This window comes from Pungitius pungitius, chromosome 12 (genome assembly GCF_949316345.1).
Source record: "Pungitius pungitius chromosome 12, fPunPun2.1, whole genome shotgun sequence".
Lineage (NCBI taxonomy): Eukaryota > Metazoa > Chordata > Actinopteri > Perciformes > Gasterosteidae > Pungitius > Pungitius pungitius.
Window position 1 is genome coordinate 2,043,082 of NC_084911.1, and position 24,146 is coordinate 2,067,227.

Genomic DNA, 24,146 nt, shown 5'->3' on the forward strand with positions numbered 1-24,146 from the left:
CAGTTGGCTCTGTTTTCTCCCTCACCTTTCGGCTCGCGACGTCGTGGAAGAAGGTTTTCTCGTGAGGTTTGTTGAGGTCGAGGGGGGTCACTGTGACAGTGTGCAGATGTACTTGTTTGCACACGTGAGCCAAACGCACGAGGAATGAACATCTGTCGTGAACAACAAGCCGGTTGTTGATTCATCAATAAGGGTCAAATCATTATTTAAAGGAGAATCAGCTGGCACTAAGCTTCATTTAACGTTCTGACATCACAATCAAATATAATCAAACATTTCTCTCTTTAAGGTAATCAGTTACATCTCTATTGTGCATTTAATTCCCCGTTTGACAATTGGATCTTTTTTTTGTATTTGTATAGCGATTTGTCATGTGCGTGATCGAAAAAATGGGCCTTCACACACAAACACAACAACACAGCGGTATGCGCCCCTTCAAACACGTCCGTTGCTATCTACACACACACACACACACACATTAAGCTGAAGATATAATTGTTCCAAGCAGTTCTTTGATGGCTGAGTCACTGAACGTGTCCTGTATCGAATCACGATAAGAAGAACATCAGTTTAAAGGCAGCATCTGTTCCCCTTTCATCTTCTCTCTCTCTCTTTCTCTCTCTTTCCCTGCATCTCTCCATCCTCCCACTGCTTCCACAATGGTGTGCTAAGCCAAGGAAGATAGGGCAAATCCCTCCTGTGAGCAGAGCATATGAGAGAGAGAGAGAGAGAGAGAGAGAGAGAGAGAGAGAGAGAGAGAGAGAGAGAGAGAGAGAGAGCATTTCCCCAAACCCTCCTCTCTTTCCTTTCATGTGTTAGAATCCCACCGACCTGCTTGAGATGCTCCTCAGTCGTCTGTGATGATGTCAGAGAAGATTCGTGCTTCGCGCTACCTGCCCTACCGGCAGGACCAGTGGTCTCCATTCATTCCACCTTCTGCATCAACTATGTTGTTCTATGAAGAGATGTTTTCAATGATTTAAATATTATACCAGCAGAATGGGATTGAAAGATGTTATATTTTGTTAAATATAACATTTGTTATTAACGGTGCAACTGGACATTGTGGCAGAATGTAATTGAATTACATTGAAATTGATGAGAATGTCACTGCTAATAAGTATAACAGATATGGATTTGGAGCAATAGTTTGATGCTGTAGGGCTGATATAATCACACACACACACACACACACACACACACACACACACACACACACACACACACACACACATTATACATGGTACATTGTCTCCATCTGGTGGAAACATTAGGCTAGGCAAGTGATAAAACCACTCACCACTTAGTTCAAAATAATGTGCATTGAATTGCTTCATTTTTTTGATTTGCAAAAAGAGGAAGGCCTGGCATCACGCCGCGTCTCCAGCAGAAGAAAGAAAGCATAGAATCCGTTTCGGGGGTAAAACCTGTTTGCTTTTGAGTCATTCTCGCTGTTGTTTTCCCTTGAGCCCACACAGGTGCAGTTTGGGGCTGCGCTGCGCGTGGAGGCCAGATGATGGCTTCAGGTGTATAGAGAAAATCTGTAAATGTCTAGATCCACGAAGATCCACGAAGTCTTCTTTTAAACAAATGCTTATACACGCAATAATGCATATCGCGTTTCATCCCGTATACGACACAATTTATGTCGTTATTCACCATGATCTGCAAGCTGAAAGTCTGATGCTGTGCGTCTTCTTTTCTGAAACTGTTCGTCGTCACGCCCTGCCATTTCAGTGAATTTCTTTTTCAACAAAACACATAGAAAGAAAAGCAACTTGTACAACGACAAAAACAACTGTAAAGCAACAGTAGACACTACGAGGAGTGAACGCGTTTCGCGTTACGTTGCACAAAATAACTTCTGATCGTGAGAGTTTTAAGATGGCGGAGGCGCACCTGAACGCGGCAGCAAATCACTCGCCCGGCGCTGTGCTGACGAGCCGTTGCTCGTGGAAACAGCTGCTGGTGGTTTCTGTCAGCGAACACTTCGGGCTCGGTCGCGGCGTTGGCACAACGATACCATTTTTTTCAAAAAATAATAATAAAAGAAGTTCAAATTAGACTCGTCACTGACTGAGTGCGCTTTGATTTGAGTCGCCGCGGCTGTTCCGCCAGACGCCGGAAAATGTCACCCGGTGAAACGCCACTTTTTATCCGCGGCGGCTGTTGCTTTAACTCGCGAGCCGAGCTAGCTTGTTAGCCACCGCCGGCTAACGGCGGCTAAGTGACCGTTGAGCTAAACTTCGTAGCGACCGACCGCGACACAGGTGGCCCGCGACACCTGTCGGCTTCCTGACAGCGAAGCGGGGCGAGGGTTTTTCTTTTCTTTTCTTTTCTCCCCATTTCAACATGACTCATGTTCACTACAAATTCTCCTCCAAACTCAGCTACGACACGGTGGTGTTCGACGGCCCGCACGTCACGCTGCGGGACCTGAAGCGGCAGATCATGGGCAGGGAGAAGCTGCGAGCCGGCGACTGTGACCTGCAGATCACCAACGCGCAGAGCAAAGAAGGTGAGGGACACACACTGTGTGTTTTTTGGGGGGGTGACACCGTTTTGATTAACTTTGGTGGAAGAAGACGCAGAGAAGCACGTGGTGCGTGTTTGACAGCTCGTTGCGTCACCTCGTTCGGCTCCGCGCACAGAAGCAAAGGGTCTAAACAGCCCCCCCGCCCGGTCCCGAGTGGGGACGTGGGGTTAAAAATAGCAAAGGTCAGGATAGGAGCCGAGTCATGAGCGTAAGATTCAAAAGTGCAGCCCGACTCTCAGACACACTTTCAAAAATATATCAAGTGCGTTAAATCCTGCAGGCGGTTATTCTGTGATGCTACTGTTTACATTGTGTTGAAAGCTGAAGCAGAGGTTGCAGTAAAAACCCAAGAGGGTGAATGATCACTTCCCACGCATTTAGTGTCTGCCTGCTTTTGTCCTCTTTAGCACATTTTTTTTAATGACATCAAGCCATGAATCAGCAGCCTCGTTTGCAGATTGAATGACAGAAGAAATGAAGTGCCAAGTCACGACTAAAGAAATAAAAGCATTCTACTCGGAGAGATGTGTTCTCCTCGTTAATATTAAGCTGATCCTTAAGGCTGCAAACTCTCACTCTGTCCATCTGTCCCTCTCAGAGTACCTAGACGACGAGTGTTCGATCCCCAAAGGCTCCTCCGTCATCGTCAGGAGGATCCCGGTCATCGGGTCGAAGCCCAGCTCCAGCAAGACCCGCCACGTGTAAGTGGGGCTTTTTTTTGGGGGGGGGGGGGGGGATTCCGTAGCTGAATTTCTGATCTGTTCCTGGCCGCCCCCCCCCCCCCCCCTCTTCTCCTCGCCCCCCTCCCACGAGGCGACGGTAAGTGTTCCTTCGTCACTCTTTGAGGACTCTGACGTGGACCTCAGCAACGGATCCGGTTGGTATGGGAATGAGGAGATATTTCACAGTTGTGTTTTGGTGACTCAAAAGATGAAAAATGAACTCCAGCCACAATAAGAGGGAACTATTACAAATATAGAGGTATTTTGTAATTATTCTAGGCATTTAATTCTGATAAATAAATATCGACCCTCAGCTCTTATTAGTATAAAAGTTGAGTGCTGGTTAACATATTTTATATATCGCAGCAAAATGGTGGCGCATCATGATTAAGTAAACAAAAACAACAACGTAAACATCTCAATGAATCAACGCAGAAACCTTAAATGGTCAACGATGATTTGCAACCCCCAAACCCTCTTTTCTAGAATGTGCTCCCAGGAGAAGAGTAAATAGCCGAAGTGGAACTCCATGGTGACGCTCGGGGGGGGGATTAGACGGGACAACCAGCAGGGGTGTGGGTTTTATGCTGGGGAGGCAGGAAAAGATCACGTGATTAGCCCTGTCAGCACCATGCAAATGGGGGGGGGGTGCCACGCTGAGAGATCAAATCCCGGACAGACAGGCCGTCCCTGTGCTTCATCTTCAAGGTCTACACGTCACATCAAGTATTAAAAACCCGACGCAGCACTTGTGAGTGATTGGGTTTGTCATCCGGAGGTTTTGTTTTAAACAGTTTTTGTCATTGGTACTTTCACACTGAATGGGAAAAATGCTTTAATTGGCTTTTGGAACTATGTAGATTTTCTGAGCATCGACGCGTCACGAAGCCTTTACACATCGGGGGCTCGACTAATAAATGGCACCATGATCAAAAATACTTGCCTTGCGAAAAGTGATGTGTCCGGGGGCCTTTATTGTGAAAAGCAAGACGAAAAATGTGAATGTTTTTCTGTTTCAGTGAGCGATCAGATGGCCAGACTCACCAAGCCTTTGGAGCCTACAGAGCAGTACGTAACCCAAGCAAATCCCACGCACACGCTAACACGACTCACCAACACGCCTTTAACACGGCCTCAGCGTGTGCTTTGGCGAGAATTTGTTACCAATAAATTAAATCTGTATCTTCGAACGCTTCCATTTCCTCAACTGCAGTCAGAGTTCCCGTCGCAAAGAGGAAGCGGTGCACTTCTCATGATTTGAAAAACAGGATGCTGCTTCTCTAATATGAATCTGATTATATTATATATTCTATATAGATATTAGTATTTTAGTACATGTGAATTCTGCTAACACCCAGTGCTGTTTGGTTAACCCTAAAGGAGCACACATTTGTGTTTATTCTCTGTGTTGAAGGCCTTCTGCTGTTAATTTTAGCCCACTGGGGTGTCCCCCGCTGGGGTGTCCCCAGAGGATGATTTTTGGGTGTGGCGGGAGCTGCTCGGGCGGGTCACTCTTTATCTCGCAGCTATTCCCTGCTGATAAAAACCCAACCGTTGTTTCACGAGCTGCCGGCTCCTCCCCCGCTGGAGCTCTGGACTTTTCGGTTGCACCCAAAGGGGTTTCAATTTAATATTTTGGATCTCAATCTCGGCAAAAGTCGTGGAAAAAAAAATCCAAAAGAATAATCTAGTATTAACAACAACAACAAACCCGTCTAATACATTAATGAAATTGAAATATAACTAAACTCCATAAAACTGAGGGGAGAGGTTTCATTAAACTTTTTATTTGTGTTAATGAAGTTTATTTAAACATCTCTGAAGCTTTTACTTGAATGAGTTTTCACTCCCCTGATTGTGTCTCTGCTTCCTCAGCAGCAGAAGTGTCCTCTTTTCAGTGCTTTGAGTCTTTCTTACTGCTCAAACCTTTTCTCTTTTTTGTGTTTTTTCTGCCAATAAAGTCGTTTGTATGAAGCCGTCTGATGTATTGATTACGTTTGACTTCCGGAGAGAGAGAGTCGTGGTGTCGCTCATCGTTGGACATTTTCATTTTGCTGCAGAGAAAATGAAAGGACCATCATTTTGTTCTCCAGCAGTTGAGTGTTTCAGAGGAGAGATCCTGGCTTTGGATCGACATTCAAACACTTTTCTTCACCGAGCTTTAAACAAATCCGCATGAATAATATATTTGATATAAAATGGTGCAGTCAGTCTCTCCTCCACGCATTGCCTCTGTTTAGTGTAACTTGTAAAAGTACATCATTCATGTTGGAGTGTATATAGTCAGAAACGTGAGTCTTTGGACCGTGAAAGTGCTGGACTGAACCTTTCCATCGGCAGAAGACCGCGTCCTCATCCGTCACATTGATTGGTCTTTGGTTTCATTATCTGCCGTCTTTTCCAGCAAAGCAGGAGGAGCTGAGCAGGAACAGTGACTGCTTTTAGTGGATCACAGGTACTGAATTGGACCTTTCTCTGTTCTATAAAGAACAAGGATGAACGTTCTGAAAACTGTCGACAAAACTTTGTTTTGGAACCATTTTCTTTTTTGTTTTTTCTTCACCGGTCGATACGAGCGTCACTTTATTGACTTTTTTTTTACTGCGTAATCTTTTTGCAAGATGTCTCGTGGTGGAACTGATCATGTGTTTCATTCTCACAGATGGAGGACCAGAGTTCTTCCAAAGCTTTGCCCCTTTTCTCAAAGGTACACACTTCTTTTTTCTACATCTCTGCTGGACGTTTTGATTGGATACTGATGTGTGTGTGTGTGTGTGTGTGTGTAGATGGCTAACCTGGCTGATGTGGATGGGTCAGAGGAAGATAAGATTAAAGTTATGATTAATCAGTCTACCTACGACGCCATGAAGTGAGTCACCTTCTAATCGTTTCACATCTCCTCCCTTTTCTCTCCCCTTCCTTTACCGCACTCCATAATCCTTTATCGTCCATCATTCTGTCAATCTTTTTTTCTGTGTTTATTTCTCCATCTGTCCCCGTCTCATCGTGTGCGTCTCTCTCTCTCTCACTAGTTACAACAAGAAGTTTGGTACTGTACTTCCTGCCAACTACACCTGTTATCGCTGTGGAAACACCGGACACCACATCAGGAACTGCCCCGTCAGCGGGGTAAGAAGATGATCCGATTAGTCTCAACATTGCTGCTACCCTGTGTGCGTTATTTGTGTGTTTCAATGTGTGTGTGTGTGTGTGTGTGTGTGTGTGGAGCAGGATAAAAACTTTGATGCCCCCGCGAGGATCAAGAAAAGCACCGGCATCCCCCGTTCCTTCATGGTGGAGGTGGACGATCCCAACACGAAGGGCGCCATGCTGACCAACTGTGGACGCTACGCCGTTCCTTCCATAGACATGTGAGAGCCAGCGGGGGGGGGGGGGGGGTCTGTGTGTATTCGGCCACAGAGTAGCGCTATCGGTCTTTTTATAGCCATTGTTCTCCCCCCTGAGATCACTCCAAGGTTCCACATTTGGCATTCAGAGCACAAGCGTTGGCCTTAACGAGCACTGAACCTTCATACGCACCATTAGCAAGATTCATGACGCCCCCCCCCCCCCTCCCCCGCCGTCCTTCCGCAGCGCGGCGTACGCCATCGGCAAGAAGGAGAGGCCTCCCTTCGGTCCCCAGGAGGACCCCAAGTCAGAAGAGGAGGAGGAGCCGGCGCCCGAGGAACTCCTCTGTGTCATCTGTCGCGACCTGATGAGTGACGCTGTGGTCATACCGTGCTGTGGAAACAGCTACTGTGATGACTGTGAGTCTCTGCCGCGCACACACACACACACACACACACATGGGTAATTCTGGATACTTTTTAAACTTCATCTGTCTTCATCTCTCGCCCAGGTATCCGCAGTGCTTTGCTGGACTCGGAGGACCACGTCTGCCCCACTTGTGGCCAATCAAATGTCTCTCCTGATACGCTGATAGCCAATAAGTTTCTCCGACAGGTGACTTAACTGGTGGACTGAAAATATGTGGATGTCAGGGTTGGAGGGGATTCAGGATAATTCATTGAATGTTGTTTGCGTATCGTTTCTTTAACGCTCCGACCTCGTCTTTTTACTCCCGCTCCAGGCTGTGGAAACCTTTAAGAAAGAGCGATGCTACGATAAAACTCTCCCAAGAGGGAGCTTCACCTCCCAATCCCAAGATCCAACCCCGTCAGCGAGCCCTGTCCCTACCCCGCCCCCCCTCGGTGTGCCCAGCCAACCGCAGAAGCCTCACGTGTCGACCCAGCAGGTAATTCTCTTGATGATGCGTTTCATGTTTGGAGGCAATAATCTGCACCCGTGTGTCTCGGCAGCAAAGCGAATAATTACTGTTTGCACAATCCGATGTCTGGTCTCCAGCAGTTATTTTCTCTTTCTGCTTTAGGACCCCCTCCGCTCACAGGCCGCAGACACGTCGCCACCGCCTCAGGTGTGCGTGGCTCCGCCCGCAGCCACAAGCCCCGCCTCTTCCCCCGGCACACCGAGCGCCGCCCCCCCGCCTGAGCAAATCCCGCCGGAGGAACCCGACAGGTAGCGTGAATGACTGCGTGGCCTCGGCTGCTCCCTTGTGACTCGGGGGGGGGGGGCTGTTGTGTTGCCTCTAAGTTCTGGTCAGCTTTCGGACAACGCAGATGCTCCAAAGAGAGTTTGCTGTTTCTTTAAATATCACCTTCTGTTACCACGGTAACCACTGGCGCCCCCCCCCCAGCCCCGCCAGACTGAAAACAAGCCCGATGCATAATACAGAGACAAGAAAAAGCCTTATTTTAGGGCATTTTCTGTTTGTTCTTTATGTTTAAACGAGCGTTCATGAGATGTTTGTTGTTTATTCAGAGAGGCCCAAGAGAAGACCAACGACGAGTCTGCTGCTGCTGCTGCTCCTTCTGCACCAGGTTCCCCAGAGGTCCCCCCCGATGCCCCTACACAGCTGATGCCCCTGGTGAGCACACACACACACACACACCCGGTGCAGTCCCTGTATGAAGCCTGTGTTTGATGCTTCAGGTGATCCCGGCTCCGCCGGTGGAGCCGCCGCTGCAGGCGGCCGCCGTGGACCTGGAGCAGCCCCCCTCAGGTGAGAAGCGTCGCCCTCTCGCTTCCTTTCATCACCCTGCCATCATCATCATCAGCTGATTTATTACGTTGACAAATAAAACCATGTGATCCCTGAACCCACAGGTCCCGCCCCCAAGTGCACGGCGCCCTCGACATGCTGGGAAAGGTCCGTGAAGCTTTGAGCTGTGATGCTCGTCTCTGTTTTTCTCTGCACGCCGTGTCCAGAGTGATGTATTCTCCTCTTCCTTCCTGTGCCCCCCCCCCCCCGCAGCTCCTCCTCCTCCCCCCTCTGTCCCGCTGGAGGCTGGAGTGAGTCCAGCAACCAGCAGCTTCGTCCCTCTTCCTCCCCCTATCCGGCGACTCCTCCTCCTCCTCTCTTCCCCCCGCCTCATTTCCACACCTTCCTGGCCGCCCAGCAGCCTCTCAGCGGTTACCCCCCCGGATACCCCCCCCCTACGCCCATGTGGACACTGCCAAACCTCCAGGGGGCCCCTATCCCTTCCCTGTGCCCCTCTACTGCCATCCCGGCCCTCATCCCCAAGGAGTGGTACCGGAAGGAAAGGTAACCCTCAGTCACTCATGTCACTCGTCATGTTTCATCCTTTAAAAAATGTCTCCAATCCCAAACAATACAGTGTTCATGTTTTCTTTGGTTCAGTACGTTTTGAATCAGATTTCATAACAGCTGCAGCGTATGAGGACGATGAGATGATGGTAATATGAGACACTTGCTCCGTCACTCAGGTCCCCTGACGGAGGATCCTCCAGCAGGCGCTCCTCCTCTCGATCGGATCCAAAGTCCTCAAAGATCAAGCCTTCTCACTCCTACTCTCGCTCCTCCAGCAGGTCCCGCTCCCGCTCCCACGGCAGGTCCAGGTATTTAAGTGTTTTGTGTTTTTTCTATTCCACTAAATCCTTCTTGTTCTCGTTGTCTTGCTTCAGCTCTGATTCTCACTAGCAATGCAGTTCTGATAGCGGGACCCGTACTCGGTACTTGATGCCGCCATCGATCAGAAACTGAATCAGCCGCCAGTCATTTCAAATAAAACATGGCCAACTCGACACAGACCCCTTCCGATTTGTTCCTCTCTCTCTCTCTCTCTCTCTCTCTCTCTCTCTCTATTCAAATAAATGCTTTCGTTCCTCAGGCCCCCGTCGCCTTACTCGCGTCACAAAGACCTGCACAGCCGCTCTCACCCCTCCCGCTCCTACAGCTTCGGATACAAACGCTCCCCCACGCCGTCCTCGTCGTCCTCGCCGCGGGGCGGCTACCACTCCAGGCCCAAGTCGCCGGCGGATCCCCGCCACAGTCGGCGCCACGGTAAGAAGTCCGCTTCGGGGGGCGGCTCCGCCTCCAGGAGGCGAGGGGAGCACGGCGAGAGGGAGGCGGGAGCCTCGGGGGGCAGTTTACCCGGACACCTGTACGCTCGCCACGCCAATCCGGCCTGTGGCGGCCTGGACAGAAAGAGCTTCCTGCAGTGGAGCCGTGAGTACAAAGAGTGGTGCGATAAATACTTCAGTAGCTACGTGGGCCACTTCCACCAGCTGCCTCTTCCCCTCCTCAACATTCCCCCTCCCCCCCAGTGGGAGGGCTGGGAAGGAGGCTCGGGCCCTCGCAGCCGACGCCACGGCAGACGCGCCGCCCGGACGGGGGGCCGCTCGCCGCCGTCGCGCTCCTCCAGCGGCAGCCGCTCCCCCCCGTCTCGGTCTTCGAGGGACAGCCGCTCCACGCTGTCTCGGTCGTCCAGCGACAGCCGCTCGTCTCCGTCTCGTTCGTCCAACGGGAGCCTGTCCTCGGCGTCTCGGTCGTCCAGCGACCGGCGCTCCACGCCGCCCAAGGGCGGTGTTCAGCCGAGGGCGCGTGCAGCGAGGGGCCCCGGGGGCCACAAGAGCCGCGAGGACGAGAAGCGGGAAAACGCGAGGAATTCGGAGACGCTCGCCACCTTAAAGCACGAGCAAAAGAAGAAGCACGAGGAAGGAGGAGAGGAGTCCTCGTCCCTCGATGCCGCTGACTCAGCAGATGACTGCAGGGAGGACAAGAGGAGGCGCCGCGCCGGACCCAAAGCCTCCAGGGACGAAGCGACTGCCGGCGAGGCCTTAGAACCCGTCCGGCCAGAGCGACGTTTGGACAAAGAGGACGAAAGAAGACGCAGAGAACACAGGGATGTGGAAACGGAGAAAGGACGGAGACGAGGCAGACACTCTGACTCCAGGCAGGATGTGGGCAGGAGGCACAAAGAGGCGCCCGGGGGCGAGCGGGACACGCGGCGTGCTGACAGACGCCCTGCAGGCAGCGCAGGTCCTGACCCGAGATCACACAGGAGCAGGAAAAGAAAAGGAGAGGACATCAAGAGAAGTTCTCGCAGGGCGGACAACAGCAAATGCCTGAAAACTAACGCCGCAGAGGACCCCGAAAGCCGCAGGAGTGAATCCCCGAATCCATTTGACAAGAAGACGCCGAAAGCAGAGCAGAGCAAAGCGAGGAAAGCTTGGCCTCTGACGGAGCGAGACGTCTGGGAGGGAGGGATTAGTGTGAAACCACAGAAGAAGATAAGCATCAACATTAACCTCGAAGGAAAGAGGGAAGAGAAAACTGAAAAGCAGCAATTCTGTTATTTCGAGAACACGAGGGAAGAAATGAAGACGGCAGGAGAGAAGGAGAACTCAAACAGAGACACTGAAGCAAATGAAAACAAGTCCAGCAGAGAAGTGGAAGGTCTGTCTGAAGAAAACGTCCAACCAAACGAGGGAGAAGCAAGACAGAAATGGGAGAAAGCTACTTTCAGGGATGATAAGGGGGAGAAAACGTCTCCTGCCCTCACAGTGGAGGAGACAACAGAACAGAGTCCACAGCTGTGGGACGAAAGAGGCGGGACGGAGGCCAGCAAAGGAGGAGAGGTGAGGGACGAGAGGAGGGGAGCAGAGGCAGGACAGGACGTCCCGATGGAGGGAGGAGAGTGGAGGACGTGGGAGGACGAGGAGGACGAGTCCCACAGGAGCATCAGCCAGATCCACCAAGATGCAGCGAAGCCCCCGGGGGAGGACAGCAGGTCAGAGAAATAATAATACTAATAATGATGATGAAATATGACACAATTAGCAGGTTAGGCCACTTATGTTGCATCATTTAGACGACTTCCACTGCTGAAACGTCCAATTTCATTTCACGGTGTTTATGTTGAACACAGCGGCCACGAGGATCCCCAGGAAGAGGAGGAAGAAGAGGAGGAGGAGGAGGTGAAAGCTCTGGAGGAATGCGGCGAGGACAGAGCTGCAGACCAGGAGGACCAGCTCCTAAAGGTGAAGGTGTGTGAGCCGACCTCATTCTTAACGTATTTGCATATTTGAATGGGGAGAGTTTTTGTTTCGCAGCATTATGGAAACGTGGATATTTCCTAACAAGGAGGTTGCAGTGCGTGTGATGGTTTCTCCCTGCGTTTTGTCTCAGGTCGCTCGCTCCAAATGGGACAAGGAGGAGCCGGAGGAAGACGAGCGGGTCGAAGGAGCGGCCCGAGCTCAAACGGAGGCTCCGTCATCGGTTCTCCCGTCGTCCTCCGTTCGCGTGACATCACAGACGACCGCCAACAGGGAGCGAGGAGACGGAGAAAAGAGGGCGAGGTCGGGGGAGGCGGAGAGAGGAAGGGAGATCCAGAAAAACCCTGTTGGGTCCAGTTCACACCGGAGTGGGGCTCCCTCCGGTGGCAGAGACCGAAAGGACAGCACGGTGCATTCAGACAGAGACCGGGACAGACGGAGGGACAGGGACAGAGGGAGGGAGGGCGAGAGACCCGGGGGAGGGCAGAGAGAGAGCAGACGATCAACGGAGCGGGCGAGGGACGAAGAGAGGGGGAGGGGCCGGGAGAGAGAGAGGAAGCACGCCAGCGTGGCCTCGGCCAAAAAGAGGAATCCCCCTCCCTCCTCCCGTTCGAGGTCACGTGACACCGAGAGGGGAGGCCGGCAGCGGGGGGGCGACCCGGCCGACACAAAGAGCTCGCCTCGCCCCGGCAGGAAGCTCCCCGCCGGCCGGAGCCGGGAGAGCGGCGCCCCGAGCCGAGCTCCCGAGCTGCCCGACCCGAATCCCCACAGATCATGTAGAGACGCACCTAAAGACAAAGACCACCCCCACTCCTACCACAACGCCGCCTGGCGGGAGGGCCGGGCGCCGGACGGGCGGTCCAGGTGGGAGGCGGCCAGGGAGCTGGAAGACGGCGAGCGGCCCAGCAGCCACAGCTCGGCGGCGAGCCAGGAGAAGGGCGAGAAGAAGGAGAAGAGGCCGGAGGAGGACGAGCGGCGCGACAAGCAGAGCAGGCCAAAGAGGGGCGGAGACGGGAGGGAGGGGAGGGGCGGGGGGCAGGTGGACGCCTCCCCCTGACCACCGCAGCACGAATAAAGTCTCTACCGGAACGATGCTTCTCCTCTGTGTCCCAAAACGTGCCTCAATTCATTCTTTCAGCTTAGTTTTGTTTTCCCAGCGTGCTTTTTGTATCTGATGTCTGACGTGTGTCATCCAATGAGAGCGACTTGTAAAGGAATAGCACTTTATACTAAACATAATGAAAGCAAATGTGAAACCTTGAGGCCCCCCCCCCCCCAGGGGCTATTTATGATTTGAAACTGTCATATTTTGTTTTTATTTTGAATTTTGTAAATGTTTATTTAAAAAAACGACTGGATGGAAAAAGAATTCCCAAAGAGGAAAGTTGTTTTTTTTCCTGTTTTGGAGGAAATTAAAAAAGAAGGAACATTGATTTGCTGTCAGTTGTATTTTTTGGACTCCATGACAACAACCTGCTTGTGTTTTAGATGTGATTCTACCGATCGATGGTTAATAGATAACGTTTCCTATAACAGATCCCCCCCCCCCCCCCCCCCGCGCATCCTCTTCATTTATTATTGTGATCCTCAGACCATAATTGATGATCCAGACCCTTACAATGCAAAACTAAACTTAACTAATGCGGCTACAGAGATCAGGACACTTAACATCTTTAAAATGAGGCGACCATTATTTAAAGCATCATCTTTCATGACTTCTAGGTTTGAGACACAGAAGCTGCTTATTTACTTAGTTATTGATTAAAGGAAAGATTTTCATGGTGATGATTATTAATCGTTGCTGCAGATGAGGAAACAAATGATCTGTCTCTGTTTCTTGTTTCTCAGTTATTCAATTAAAAGGGGCGTCATACTAAAATGGAAAAGATGCATTTAAGGACTGTATGTATTATGTCTATTTGTCATGGAGCAGTTTGCTTTGTAAGAAAGAGCTTCCTGCTGGTTTCCTCTGCCCTGCTCTGTGTGACTGCCTGGCTCAAACGTGACAGACAGGTAGTCCACTGGGACACTGAACCTGCACAACATTAGAACCTGTGGGACATACATCAGAGGGACACACAGCAGCGTCCCTCTCTCCCTGCGGGGCCAGGATCCGAAACGAGGTACGCTTCCTTTCATCCTTCCTTATTTCCTTATTTCAGCCTTGTCCTCTCTGCAGGGTTTTGTCTCCCTGTTCTGTTTTTGTCAGGTTTCCATGTGTGTGTGTGTGTGTGTGTGTGTATATGCGCGTGCGCGCGTGTGTGTGTGTGAAGAGAAAGTAGAAACCACATGGAGCGAGAAAAGGGAAAACACAAGGGGAAGAAGAGCTAAATGACACAAACGGGATGCAATCAGTCACGTGGGTGATCGAGCTATCTAGTTACGTGGACGTGTTGACGGACCGGAGAGCAGCGCCTCCTGGTGGACACACGTGGTACAAACAGGCTCAAGTCCACAGTCGCAATGAAATCACTTGTTTCATTGCGGGAATAGTTTGAACTAAAAAAAAAAAAAAAGAAACAACACATCCAACGCACGAACGTACCTTTGTATCGTTTCTCTATTTTATTTATTTCGTCTTTTTGTTTCATGAAAGAGGAAGTGTTTGAATGTGCGTGTGACGCTGTGTAAATACAAAAGGTGCCTCTTTTGTATTTCTTGGTTTTTCGGGGTATTTAGCATGTGCAACGTGTGCGTGTTGTTGCGTTCATGAACAGATTGAATTCACATCTCTCCTCGTCGATAAATGTCCGTGTTTCCTGAATGCGATGCATGTAAACAAATGGAACAAAATAACACCAATGCAATGCAACACAATGCTGTAGAATTGTTGTAATGTAAATACTAAATAGCTTTGAATCCGTGTGTTTTGATTCTGGATCTTTTCATGGACTTGAGCAGCAAAGGGAGATTTTCATTAAAAATGAAGAGCGTTTCTGCTCGTCACATGTTCGCTTCAAGGTCCAAACATGTGAGCTCTCTGAGATGTTCACTTGTGAAAAGAAACAACAAAACGATCATCTCAAGGCTTCAAAATGAACTGAGACTCCATCTTTTACCCGGAGACATGAGGAAGATTTATGAAAACAAATAAAGCAGGAAAAATGAAATTAGAGGAAGACCAACAGTGGCTGGATCAAAAGGGATCCTGTGTGTGTGTGTGTGTGTGTGTGTGCGTGTGTGTGTCTTTAGGGCACAGTACGCCTCTGATGTTTATGAGTAAATGTTTACTGCTAGCTTACCCTCCCCTCTCTCTCTCTCTCTCTCTCTTTTGCCACTTTGTTGATCAACACACACCAGACCGACTGACAGACACCTTATTTATGCTTGTGTGTGTGTGTGTGTGAGACAAGTAGATTTAGTCTCAGGTTACTGTGTGACCACACAATCATACAATCTAACATTTACACACAGAGAATCATCCTTAATCAGTTTAGTTGATGCTGTATCAGTGCTGAGTGTGTGTGTGTGTGTGTGTGTCTACATTCCTCTGCACTCATTTAGTGAGCGTGTAGCATCTTGTTTAATTAGCGTGTCCACGGCAACAGCTCATTGACACTTAGGGGGGGGGGTGGGGGCGTTTATGGGAAAAATGCAAATTGCTGTCCTGCCATTAAAATAAAGTAGGACCGACGTTCTGACACACACACACACACACGTATCATTAGTCCACTGTGACTTTGATGAGCGCCTGATAATAATATTGATCCCTCCTTCTGTCCTTCACTCGTTACCTTGTTCCCTAACGGAGATCCAGATGTACAGATGTAGCTATGCACAGAATAAAGAGTCAAGCTGAGGAAGCAAGTGTGTGTGTTGTGATGGCCCAGCTGGCGAGCAGCGCCCCACATGGCTTGGGGTAGCCAGGCAACGGCCACCAAGAGGCGTGGTCGTGGATGGGCGGTACTATAGCAGGTGGCCCTAAGTGCACCTCCCAGGTGTTCTGAATCAGAACCTCAATCAAGAGCCTGTAAAAGGGAGGGTGAGACGACACTAATCTCTCTGCCCTTCTCACTCCAGGACGAGTCCAGCTGAGCTGACCGATGCCTCCGGCGATCCCGGTGAACCCGGCGTTTTGAGTTTGCTTATGCCCCCTCCCCTCTTCCCCTCAGATTATAATAAATAAAATTTCTGTTTGACTTCACTGCAATCCTGGGGTCTCGGCTGAACTCTTATTCCCACCTGAAGCCCCAGGCTCCTCTCGGAAGACCGGGTTCCCACATAGTGTGTGTGTGTGTGTGTGTGTGTGTGTGTGTGTGTGTGTGTGTGTGTGTGTGTGTGTGTGTGTGCGTGTGTGCGTGTGCGTGTGCGCGCGGGTCTGTCAGACTGCTGGTGTGAGCCGGAGAGTTGATTGTCCTGCTGCCATTGATATGGAGATGGGGAGGAAAAGAAGGAGGTGTGTGTGTGTGTGTGTGTGTGTGTGTGTGTGTGTTCTGCTGCGGTCTGACTAACTCACAAAAATGTAGGATGTTGTAAAAAGACAAACGCACTTGTTAAACAAATCCAGAATGAAACGATCAAAGCAACAGCAAATGTGGAATGCAATAAAAGCTCATTAATGAATCAAATCATCTGCTTGTGACACCTCCCCCCCCCCCCCCCCCACACACACCCACACACACACCATTTAAACACAAATGTGGGTGCTCTCTTTTAGCATCACATCTTACATTTTGAATGTCAGTGAAGGACTCTCATGTCTTAACTGCAAAAAGATTAACCTTCTCCCCCCCCCCCTCTTTATTTCTCTCTCTCTCTGTTTCTAATCTGCGGTTATTTCTCCCTCTGTGCTCACTGAGAAGTGAAATCTGTACAGACCCCATCTTTCTCTTTCACTTTGTTCACCTCTCTCTGTCTCTCTGTCCTTGTCTGTCTCTCTCTCCTTGTCTGTCTCTCTGTCTCTCTCTCCTTGTCTGTCTCTCTGTCCTTGTCTGTCTCTCTGTCTCTCTCTCCTTGTCTGTCTCTCTGTCCTTGTCTGTCTCTCTGTCTCTCTCTCCTTGTCTGTCTCTCTCTACTTGTCTGTCTCTCTGTCTCTCTCTCCTTGTCTGTCTCTCTCTCCTTGTCTGTCTCTCTGTCTCTCTCTCCTTGTCTGTCTCTCTCGGCCGTTGCTTTCGTTTCTGGTGAAACGAGACCTATTTGCTGTTTGACGCACACACACACACACAGCCCCACGTGCACGCAGAGTGAGAAACGTCACACATTTACTTTCAAAGTGAGCCATCAGTGATCTGTGAAAGTCAAAAACAGCATCGTCCTTGTCTGATCCATCCGTCCGTGTCTCTCTCCATCCATCCTTCCTGTCCGTCTGTCTGCATCATAAAATTAAATTGCTCATTTTCTGTCCAACTGTAAGAATCCCGATGTCCTTCCTGTCCTCGTTGTGAGAACCTCAGCGTGTTTATGTGCACAAAGCGAGTTCAGCCTCTCTGAAATCTGCCGTCTGCTCTTTATCTGCAGGAGGATTCTTGTGTTGCTCCATGTCCATCCATCCCGTCCATGTCCATCCATCCCATACATGTCCATCCATCCCGTCCATGTCCATCCATCCCATACATGTTCATCTATCCCGTCCATGTCCATCCATCCCGTCCACGTCCATCCATCCCATACATGTTCCTCCATCCCGTCCATGTTCATCCATCCCGTCCACGTCCATCCATCCCATACATGTTCATCCATCCCATACATGTTCATCCATCCCGTCCATGTCCATCCATCCCGTCCACGTCCATCCATCCCATACATGTTCCTCCATCCCGTCCATGTTCATCCATCCCGTCCACGTCCATCCATCCCATACATGTTCATCCATCCCATACATGTTCATCCATCCCGTCCATGTCCATCCATCCCGTCCACGTCCATCCATCCCATACATGTTCCTCCATCCCGTCCATGTTCATCCATCCCGTCCACGTCCATCCATCCCATACATGTTCCTCCATCCCGTCCATGTTCATCCATCCCGTCCACGTCCATCCATCCCATACATGTTCATCCATCCCGTCCATGTCCATCCATCCCGTCCACGTCCATCCATCCCATACATGTTCATCCATCCCGTCCATGTCCATCCATCCCGTCCACGTCCATCCATCCCATACATGTTCATCCATCCCGTACACGTCCATCCATCCCATACATGTCCATCCATCCCGTCCACGTCCATCCATCCCATACATGTCCATCCATCCCGTACACGTGCATCCATCATGCATTAAAAACAGGAAGCTCTTTTGTTAGAGAAATGATTTCTTAGGTTACTGAGCGGTGGAAATGTTTGTATGTGGGCCGACTGTAACTTTATAACGTTATGAATAAGTAATGCAGACAGAAACACACACACACACACAGCTGACTTCTTATAAAAAAACATCCTTGTTGAGATCTTTAGGATGTAAAAACAGCAAGAATAGTTCCTGGAACAAGCTGGTTCAGTTGAAGCATTAGACGTGAGGGTTGGAGATACGACATGTAGCTGTGAAGCTAATTAGCTGCCTGCAGCCTTGCATCTAACAGACATCAGTTTTTATCCAAAACTTGCAAAAAATGTAATTATTATTCTGAGAAGGTTTTTACAAATGGATGGTTAACTGCGTGTGTGTAGTCATGTATAAGAATGTTTATCCATGTATGTGTGTGTGTTTCTGATTGTGTGTCCAAAGTGATTCCTGGATCCGGGGAGTCGTTTATCAGGCCGATAAAAGAAAGAATGAATATTTAAATGAGAGTTGGTCCATCACGATAAAACTAATCTGCATGGCTGACTCTGCTGCCCATGTGTGTGTGTGTGTGTGTGTGCGTGTGTGTGTGTGTGTGTGTGTGTGTGTGTGTGTGTGTCTATGCCTGCATGTGCATTTTTTTTTCTGTAGAAATATGATTCACTGCATCTGGAACCTGCACAGGGGTTGCCATGGTGACGCCCGTCACGCTGGCGGGCCCCCGTTGCGCACTCGAACACACACACACACACACACATTTGTGCACACACAGTGGTAACGAGAGACGGAGAGACTGGCAGTGTGCCAGGACCATCTACTTGTGCACACACACACTCACACAGACACACACAAAACCCTTCCCCCCGTGCAGTAGAAGATTCTGAGCACACACACACACACACACACTCACTCACACACTTGGCTTGGGGGGGTTGGGGCAGCGCGTAAAGCGACAAGAGGAAATAAGGTAGATTCCCTTGAATGAAAAAGAGGTCAAACGTAAAAAAACGTAAAAATAAAACAATCCGATTCCTTCTTCATCCTGGAAATGACCTCCAAACATCATCCCACCTCATGACTTCTACGCAACAAAAACGTAATGTGAGTCGGATCAGCCACCGTTTTCCCATCCCATCATTCCCCTCTTTGTCATTCATGCTTTGAACTGGCGTCACACACACACACACACACACACACACACTGCAAGAGGTCTGCATGGTCCGGCCTCAACAAAAGGACTGCAGTGGCTCCGTCCATGACAATTGGCCCTCAGGTCAGCGGAGACTCTACAATGGGACTCACTTTAAAAAGGTTCAACCCAACATTCCAAAGAATTCTTCCTTTTCTTCCTTTGTGTGAATAAAAATGATAAACCACACAAAGCCCGTTGGACGCAACACAAACTGTTCACACAAGCGATGCAAAGTCTAACAATACATTTTTTAGGTGACTATAATATATAAATCAGCTGTCTTGGAATAAAAACACACCCTAAATAGGTCAAAGACGTGAGACGAGAACACGGAAAACAGGACATGCCATGACATTGGGGTGCTGGAGACCTGTCAATCACCGCCTAGCCCCGCCCTAAAGCAAGACCTTTACTTTATGTTGGACAATCCTTTACTGAACCTGAACATCGGGATCGATCGAACAACCCTTTGAGACCAACAACTCACGTTTACGATGTGTGCGCCGAGGAATCGTTTAAAGGCTTATTAGCAGCTTATTAGCAGACATTCAAAGTATGCAAACGGTTCGCTAACAGGCAAAAACTGAAAAGTAGGGCTTTTATGGGATTTGCATTCTGCGTTAAACCCAAAATCAAATCAAAAGGGTTAGATTTTCTCAGAGCTTTTACCAAGGGTTAGGGTCTAAACTATCAAGCCCTTTGCTGATCCTTGGACTTTACGCAGATACCATTCATCATAATGTCCATGAATCTTTAACGCTGCGCGTATATGATGTGATTTACCATGGAAGCGCTCTGATTCGTTTAATCTAATCTAAGACAAACACGGCAGTCTGGGGTCACGCCTTGTTCTTGGAAAAGAAAGGTTGATGCGTTTGGCGTGGAGCGGAGAACCCGAGTGAATGAATGAAAGTTTGTGCTCCTTCTCCACCCCCCTCTGCACCACCCGTGCAGGTGTTTTTGGGTGGTGATCTGCCCTCAAAAAAAAGAATAAGAAAGATTCGTACAATGTTGACGTCGGCGTCAAAGAAACAGTTTTATTAAGATTTATTCCCCCGGTGAACGTTGCAAACAACGGTTTTGTGGTCTCAATCGGAATGTTGTACATTTAGAAAATTAAGAGTTTATATTCAAATGGTCCAGTCTGAGGGTCGTCCATGTTTTCACCGTAGCTCCGCCCTCCCGTGTCACTTCTCGTATACTGTTATATATGATATGCTCTGTGACTTTCTCATTAATCCTTATTTTGGAGCTGGTCCCCCCCCCCCCCCCCCCTCGTTGTAGCTGTAAGTGTTCCCCCGTGAGTCTCCTCCAACCATTTCCTCAACGCAGGGAGTCCATTTGTAAGTCAGAGTTGAACAAAGTGGAACTTTTGACCGAGCGAAGCAGACGAAGCCTCTCTGCAGGCGTCTGAAGCTCAGCATTCAGTCACCGAGCAGCACGTCGTTCCATCGATGGTGTGACCGGCCTGAGACAAAGGGACACCCTTCCCCCCCCCCCACGCACTTCACTGAAGGAGCAATGAGAGTCTTGGGCCTGCCGCGGTGACACGTTGTCTGCACGTTGTCGTGGGCGACAACAGTTGCAGCGCGTGACTTGGGGTTTGCAGACCTGTTTGGTTTCTCGACCCGGTGTCGCTCGCCCTCCCTCCCTCCCTCCCTCCCTCCTCCCTCCTGAGCGCGAGAGCAGCCAATCGCTGCACTCTGTGACCACCGAACCTGCAGGAGGCCCCTGTGGTGACAGAGGAGCGAGGCCGCCTATCGCATCGGTGCAATGCATTTAAATGAGGGTGCATTTAAATGCGCCTGCACAGTTATCTGCTTATTCAAGAGATTGTGATGGATTACAGTGAGCGGGAAGATGGCAAATAGTAGCTGTTCATGTTGAATGACCTGAAGTTGTGTTTGTGTGTGTGTGTGTGTGTGTGTGTGTGTTCAGGGGCGAATGAAAGTCAGGCTGGCGTTCTGCTCAATGTGTGAACGCAGCGAGAGGAAGATCACTCAGCCGATTGGATGAGCAGAAAGTGTCATTTTAGCCAAAACAAATGCATTTCAAAACCGAGGAGAAGGAGGGAAGGAGGGAAGGAGGGAAGGAGGGAAGAAGGAGACGAGCTATCAGATAGGAGAGCTCTTTGCTGAAAATAGAGAACTGAAGATCTGGGCTCATCAGAAGATGTCATTTCTTTTATTCCCTTTTTCTTAGATTTCAGAAAGCCAAATCATTCCTCTAATGTTCAATGACTCAAAATAACAATGGAGGAATTTCATCTGACGAGATCAAAGGAACAACACGTTGATTTAAAAGAACTCACAGAGAGAATAAATAGAGATATTCAGACAGCTCATGAGTCCGTGTGTGTGTGTGTGTGTGTGTGTGTGTGTGCGCCCGCTGGCTGTGTGTTTGTGATGGTAGAAAGTGGGGGAGGAGGGTGGAGGCAGGGTGGAGATAATGAGGTTTGAGAGGGAGAACATGAGAAACGAAGGGGTTGTGGCGATAAGTGGGGACTGAACGGTGGAGGCGGTTCGGAAGCGTGATGAGTGATTTGAATCTGCCTCGAGAGGATGAGGAAGAGGAAGAAGAAGAGGAAGAAGATGCCGAGCAGCATTAATAGATGGTTGTCTCAGGTACAGATGTGGAACTGATGTCATTCTGAGAGGTGCAGGGGCATCTCAGTGGAGGAAATGTGCACGTTATACATGCGCACGCACACACACACACACACACACACACACACACACACTGCAGCAAAGCAGCGTGCGTGTCTGTGCTCAGGACAATCCTATTACTACTTGACATGCAAATCTCTTTTCTGGTCCTCTTCTGTCCGTCTGCCTGTCTCTAGACTCCCTTCCCATAATCCCCCTCTCCCTCTGCCCCCCGCCCCCCCCCCCCCCCCCAGCTTTCTGTTCCCTCGCCCTCCGCCTCCCGCGCTTTCACATTTCAGTCCAATTTCCGATGCCCATTTCTCTCTTCACACAGCACAATGCAGTGGTCAGCCTGTTTGTACACACTCCCAAACACCTGCAGCTGCCACCGACCTACGTGCGCGTGTGTGTGTGTGTGTGTGTGTGTGTGTGTGTGGGAATGATTCGACCTTGGGCCACCTGTCAAGGTCACAGAACATTGCTGAGCTGCGTGACCTCCCTGCTCTGCTCCTCTCCCGCTCTTCTCACTCTTGGCTGGGTTTTTAGAAAGATGGACATTCATTAATTTTGTTGTGACCAGCGGGTAAAAGCGCACAGGTCCCCGGCTTTGTTCTCTTGATGTCACACATTTAGGATTTAGTTTGTCTGCTGGTGACCCGACTCCAGCTGTTTGGCTCCATTATTTATTTTTTTGTTTCTTTGCTCAGGCCTCTGGACTGTTTCGTCACGGCCAACTAGCTTTAATCCACCGCTAGTCGGCCCCCACGTCGGAACTGACCCAACGCTTGGGTCCGAGTCCTCTGTTTGAACAGAGTGGTTCTCTAAGCACATCTTTACGGGCCCGTGAGCGCTGTTTTTTTTATTTTTATTTGCACGACCGTGTCAGAGTGTCACAGGCGACGTGCTCTCCCCCCCAACCCCCCCGTGTCATCGCGTCCTGTTAGTTTGCGTGAGACACTCTAAATGATCGACCCGTGGACACGGCAAACATTTTCACCTGAGCAATGTTAGCATGCGGGCGTTAGCATGCTGGCGTTAGCGCTTAGCTTAAGAGCCTCGATGTTCCCCTCCCTGAGCCGGCTCCGATGCCGCACTTCAAATGGAACTGCAAATACTGAAATTCCACAAAGGCCTCGCACTTGCGGTGCAATAATGAGTAATAACTACATGTTGGTGCTTTGAAAGCAACTGCTATACGAGTTTCAGGGGAGGGTCGGTTTTATGGCCTCGTTCACGAAGCTGTTGATCAACGTGCTGGACTTTGTATTCAGAGCTCGACAGCTGCAGGGTGGGAACCTCAGAGGAGCACGCTGCGGCGGGGGGGAGACTCCCAAATATCACACAAACCCAGGAGGTTCTTTTGAAAGGAAAATTATTTCCGCGCAAACACACCGTCGGTTATCGGGAATCTACCAGGAAGCCCAGATACGAGTAGCGTCGACCCCAAACTTCCCCCAAGGGAGGTTACCGACGTGTTTACATGAATAAACTAATCCCCCTTTGATATCTGGTCAGAGTAAAGCGTGATTTGATCTCTCTCTCTCTCTTTCTCACAGTCAAATACACACAGATAAGGCAGGTAATCTGTGCACAAGGATGGGGGTTGTTTTTCGCCGTGGGTGGGTCAAAGGTCACTGATTTGCAACCACGTATTGCGAGTATAAGCAGCACCAGCCTGTGTGTGGTTTGGTGAAACGTTGCATTTCTCCGCTTTCTCTGCTGTTTATGCTTCTTTCCCTTCTCCTGTCCCCTGTCCTTCTCTTTAATAAAAATGATTTTTTTAGAGTTGTTTTCTCAAATAAAAGAGCAGAGCCGTGCATGGGCAACTAAAACAAGGCAGTGGAAACACTTGAGGGATAAGGAAATGTTCTTCTCTTTTTTTTTACCCAAATAAAGAGGCAAAGCTACGTTTTTAAATATCTTCCTAATAAATGTACAAAGTTATATTTCTGTTATATTTCTGATTATTTCCAGTTGTTTTTTATGGAGAGATCTTTTGCTATAGATGCGCAGGGTGGATTAGCTGGTGGCAGTTTGACTCTGGATTGGCTGAAAGAAAGCCGGTTTGTGTGTGTGTGTGTGTGTGAGAAAATCGGTTCCACTTTGATGTGAGACTTTCTTTCTTCAATCATATCTGTAAAAAGGAGAAGAAACAAAACAAAGGTAAATGACAAACTTCAAAAGATATTTAAAAAATGAAAACACATCACATAATTTACCATGATTTTTTTTGCCATTGGTTATAGCAGCAGATAACGTTGTTATGGACACACAAAGTGAGACTCTTTTACTGAACAAGTAATGGAATTGTCTCCCACACAGGACAAATCAAAGGGTGCAAATAACATTCGAAATAGTCATCAACCTAGAACACACACATTATTTGTTCAAAGCATTTTTCAATCTCAATGCATAACGTATTAACTTGATTAAATATTAAAAATGATTAATATC

General features: G+C 49.3%; 1 protein-coding gene across 4 annotated transcripts; it reads left to right on the forward strand.

Moving 5' to 3' along the window:
• Window positions 1-1,917: 1,917 nt before the first annotated feature.
• On the forward strand, window positions 1,918-13,067 carry rbbp6 (retinoblastoma binding protein 6). 4 transcript variants are annotated; one of them, XM_037476307.2, is made up of 19 exons: window positions 1,918-2,518; window positions 3,135-3,237; window positions 4,278-4,326; window positions 5,921-5,965; window positions 6,045-6,127; window positions 6,291-6,387; window positions 6,490-6,629; window positions 6,853-7,025; window positions 7,118-7,221; window positions 7,349-7,513; window positions 7,649-7,794; window positions 8,098-8,203; window positions 8,269-8,338; window positions 8,443-8,485; window positions 8,591-8,881; window positions 9,064-9,195; window positions 9,468-11,369; window positions 11,508-11,619; window positions 11,768-13,067. In XM_037476307.2, exons 1-19 carry the CDS (start codon window positions 2,353-2,355, stop codon window positions 12,689-12,691), a joined length of 4,851 nt encoding a protein of 1,616 aa, XP_037332204.2. In that variant the 5' UTR covers window positions 1,918-2,352; the 3' UTR covers window positions 12,692-13,067. The 4 variants fall into 4 exon arrangements, with proteins under 4 accessions (XP_037332204.2, XP_037332203.2, XP_037332206.2 ...); XM_037476306.2 differs by having other exon boundaries at window positions 1,919-2,518; window positions 11,508-11,625; XM_037476309.2 differs by lacking the exon at window positions 6,045-6,127 and having other exon boundaries at window positions 2,493-2,518; window positions 11,508-11,625.
• Window positions 13,068-24,146: the final 11,079 nt, after the last annotated feature.

What these genes read in the sequence shown, in the direction of transcription:
- rbbp6 (XM_037476306.2), top strand. Translation starts at nt 2,353, where the DNA reads ATGACTCATGTTCACTACAAATTCTCCTCCAAACTCAGCTACGACACG. An exon ending in TCCAGCAAGACCCGCCACGT is followed by an intron (nt 3,238 to 4,277) that starts GTAAGTGGGGCT and finishes TTTCTGTTTCAG; the next exon opens with TGAGCGATCAGATGGCCAGA. An exon ending in CCTTTGGAGCCTACAGAGCA is followed by an intron (nt 4,327 to 5,920) that starts GTACGTAACCCA and finishes TCATTCTCACAG; the next exon opens with ATGGAGGACCAGAGTTCTTC.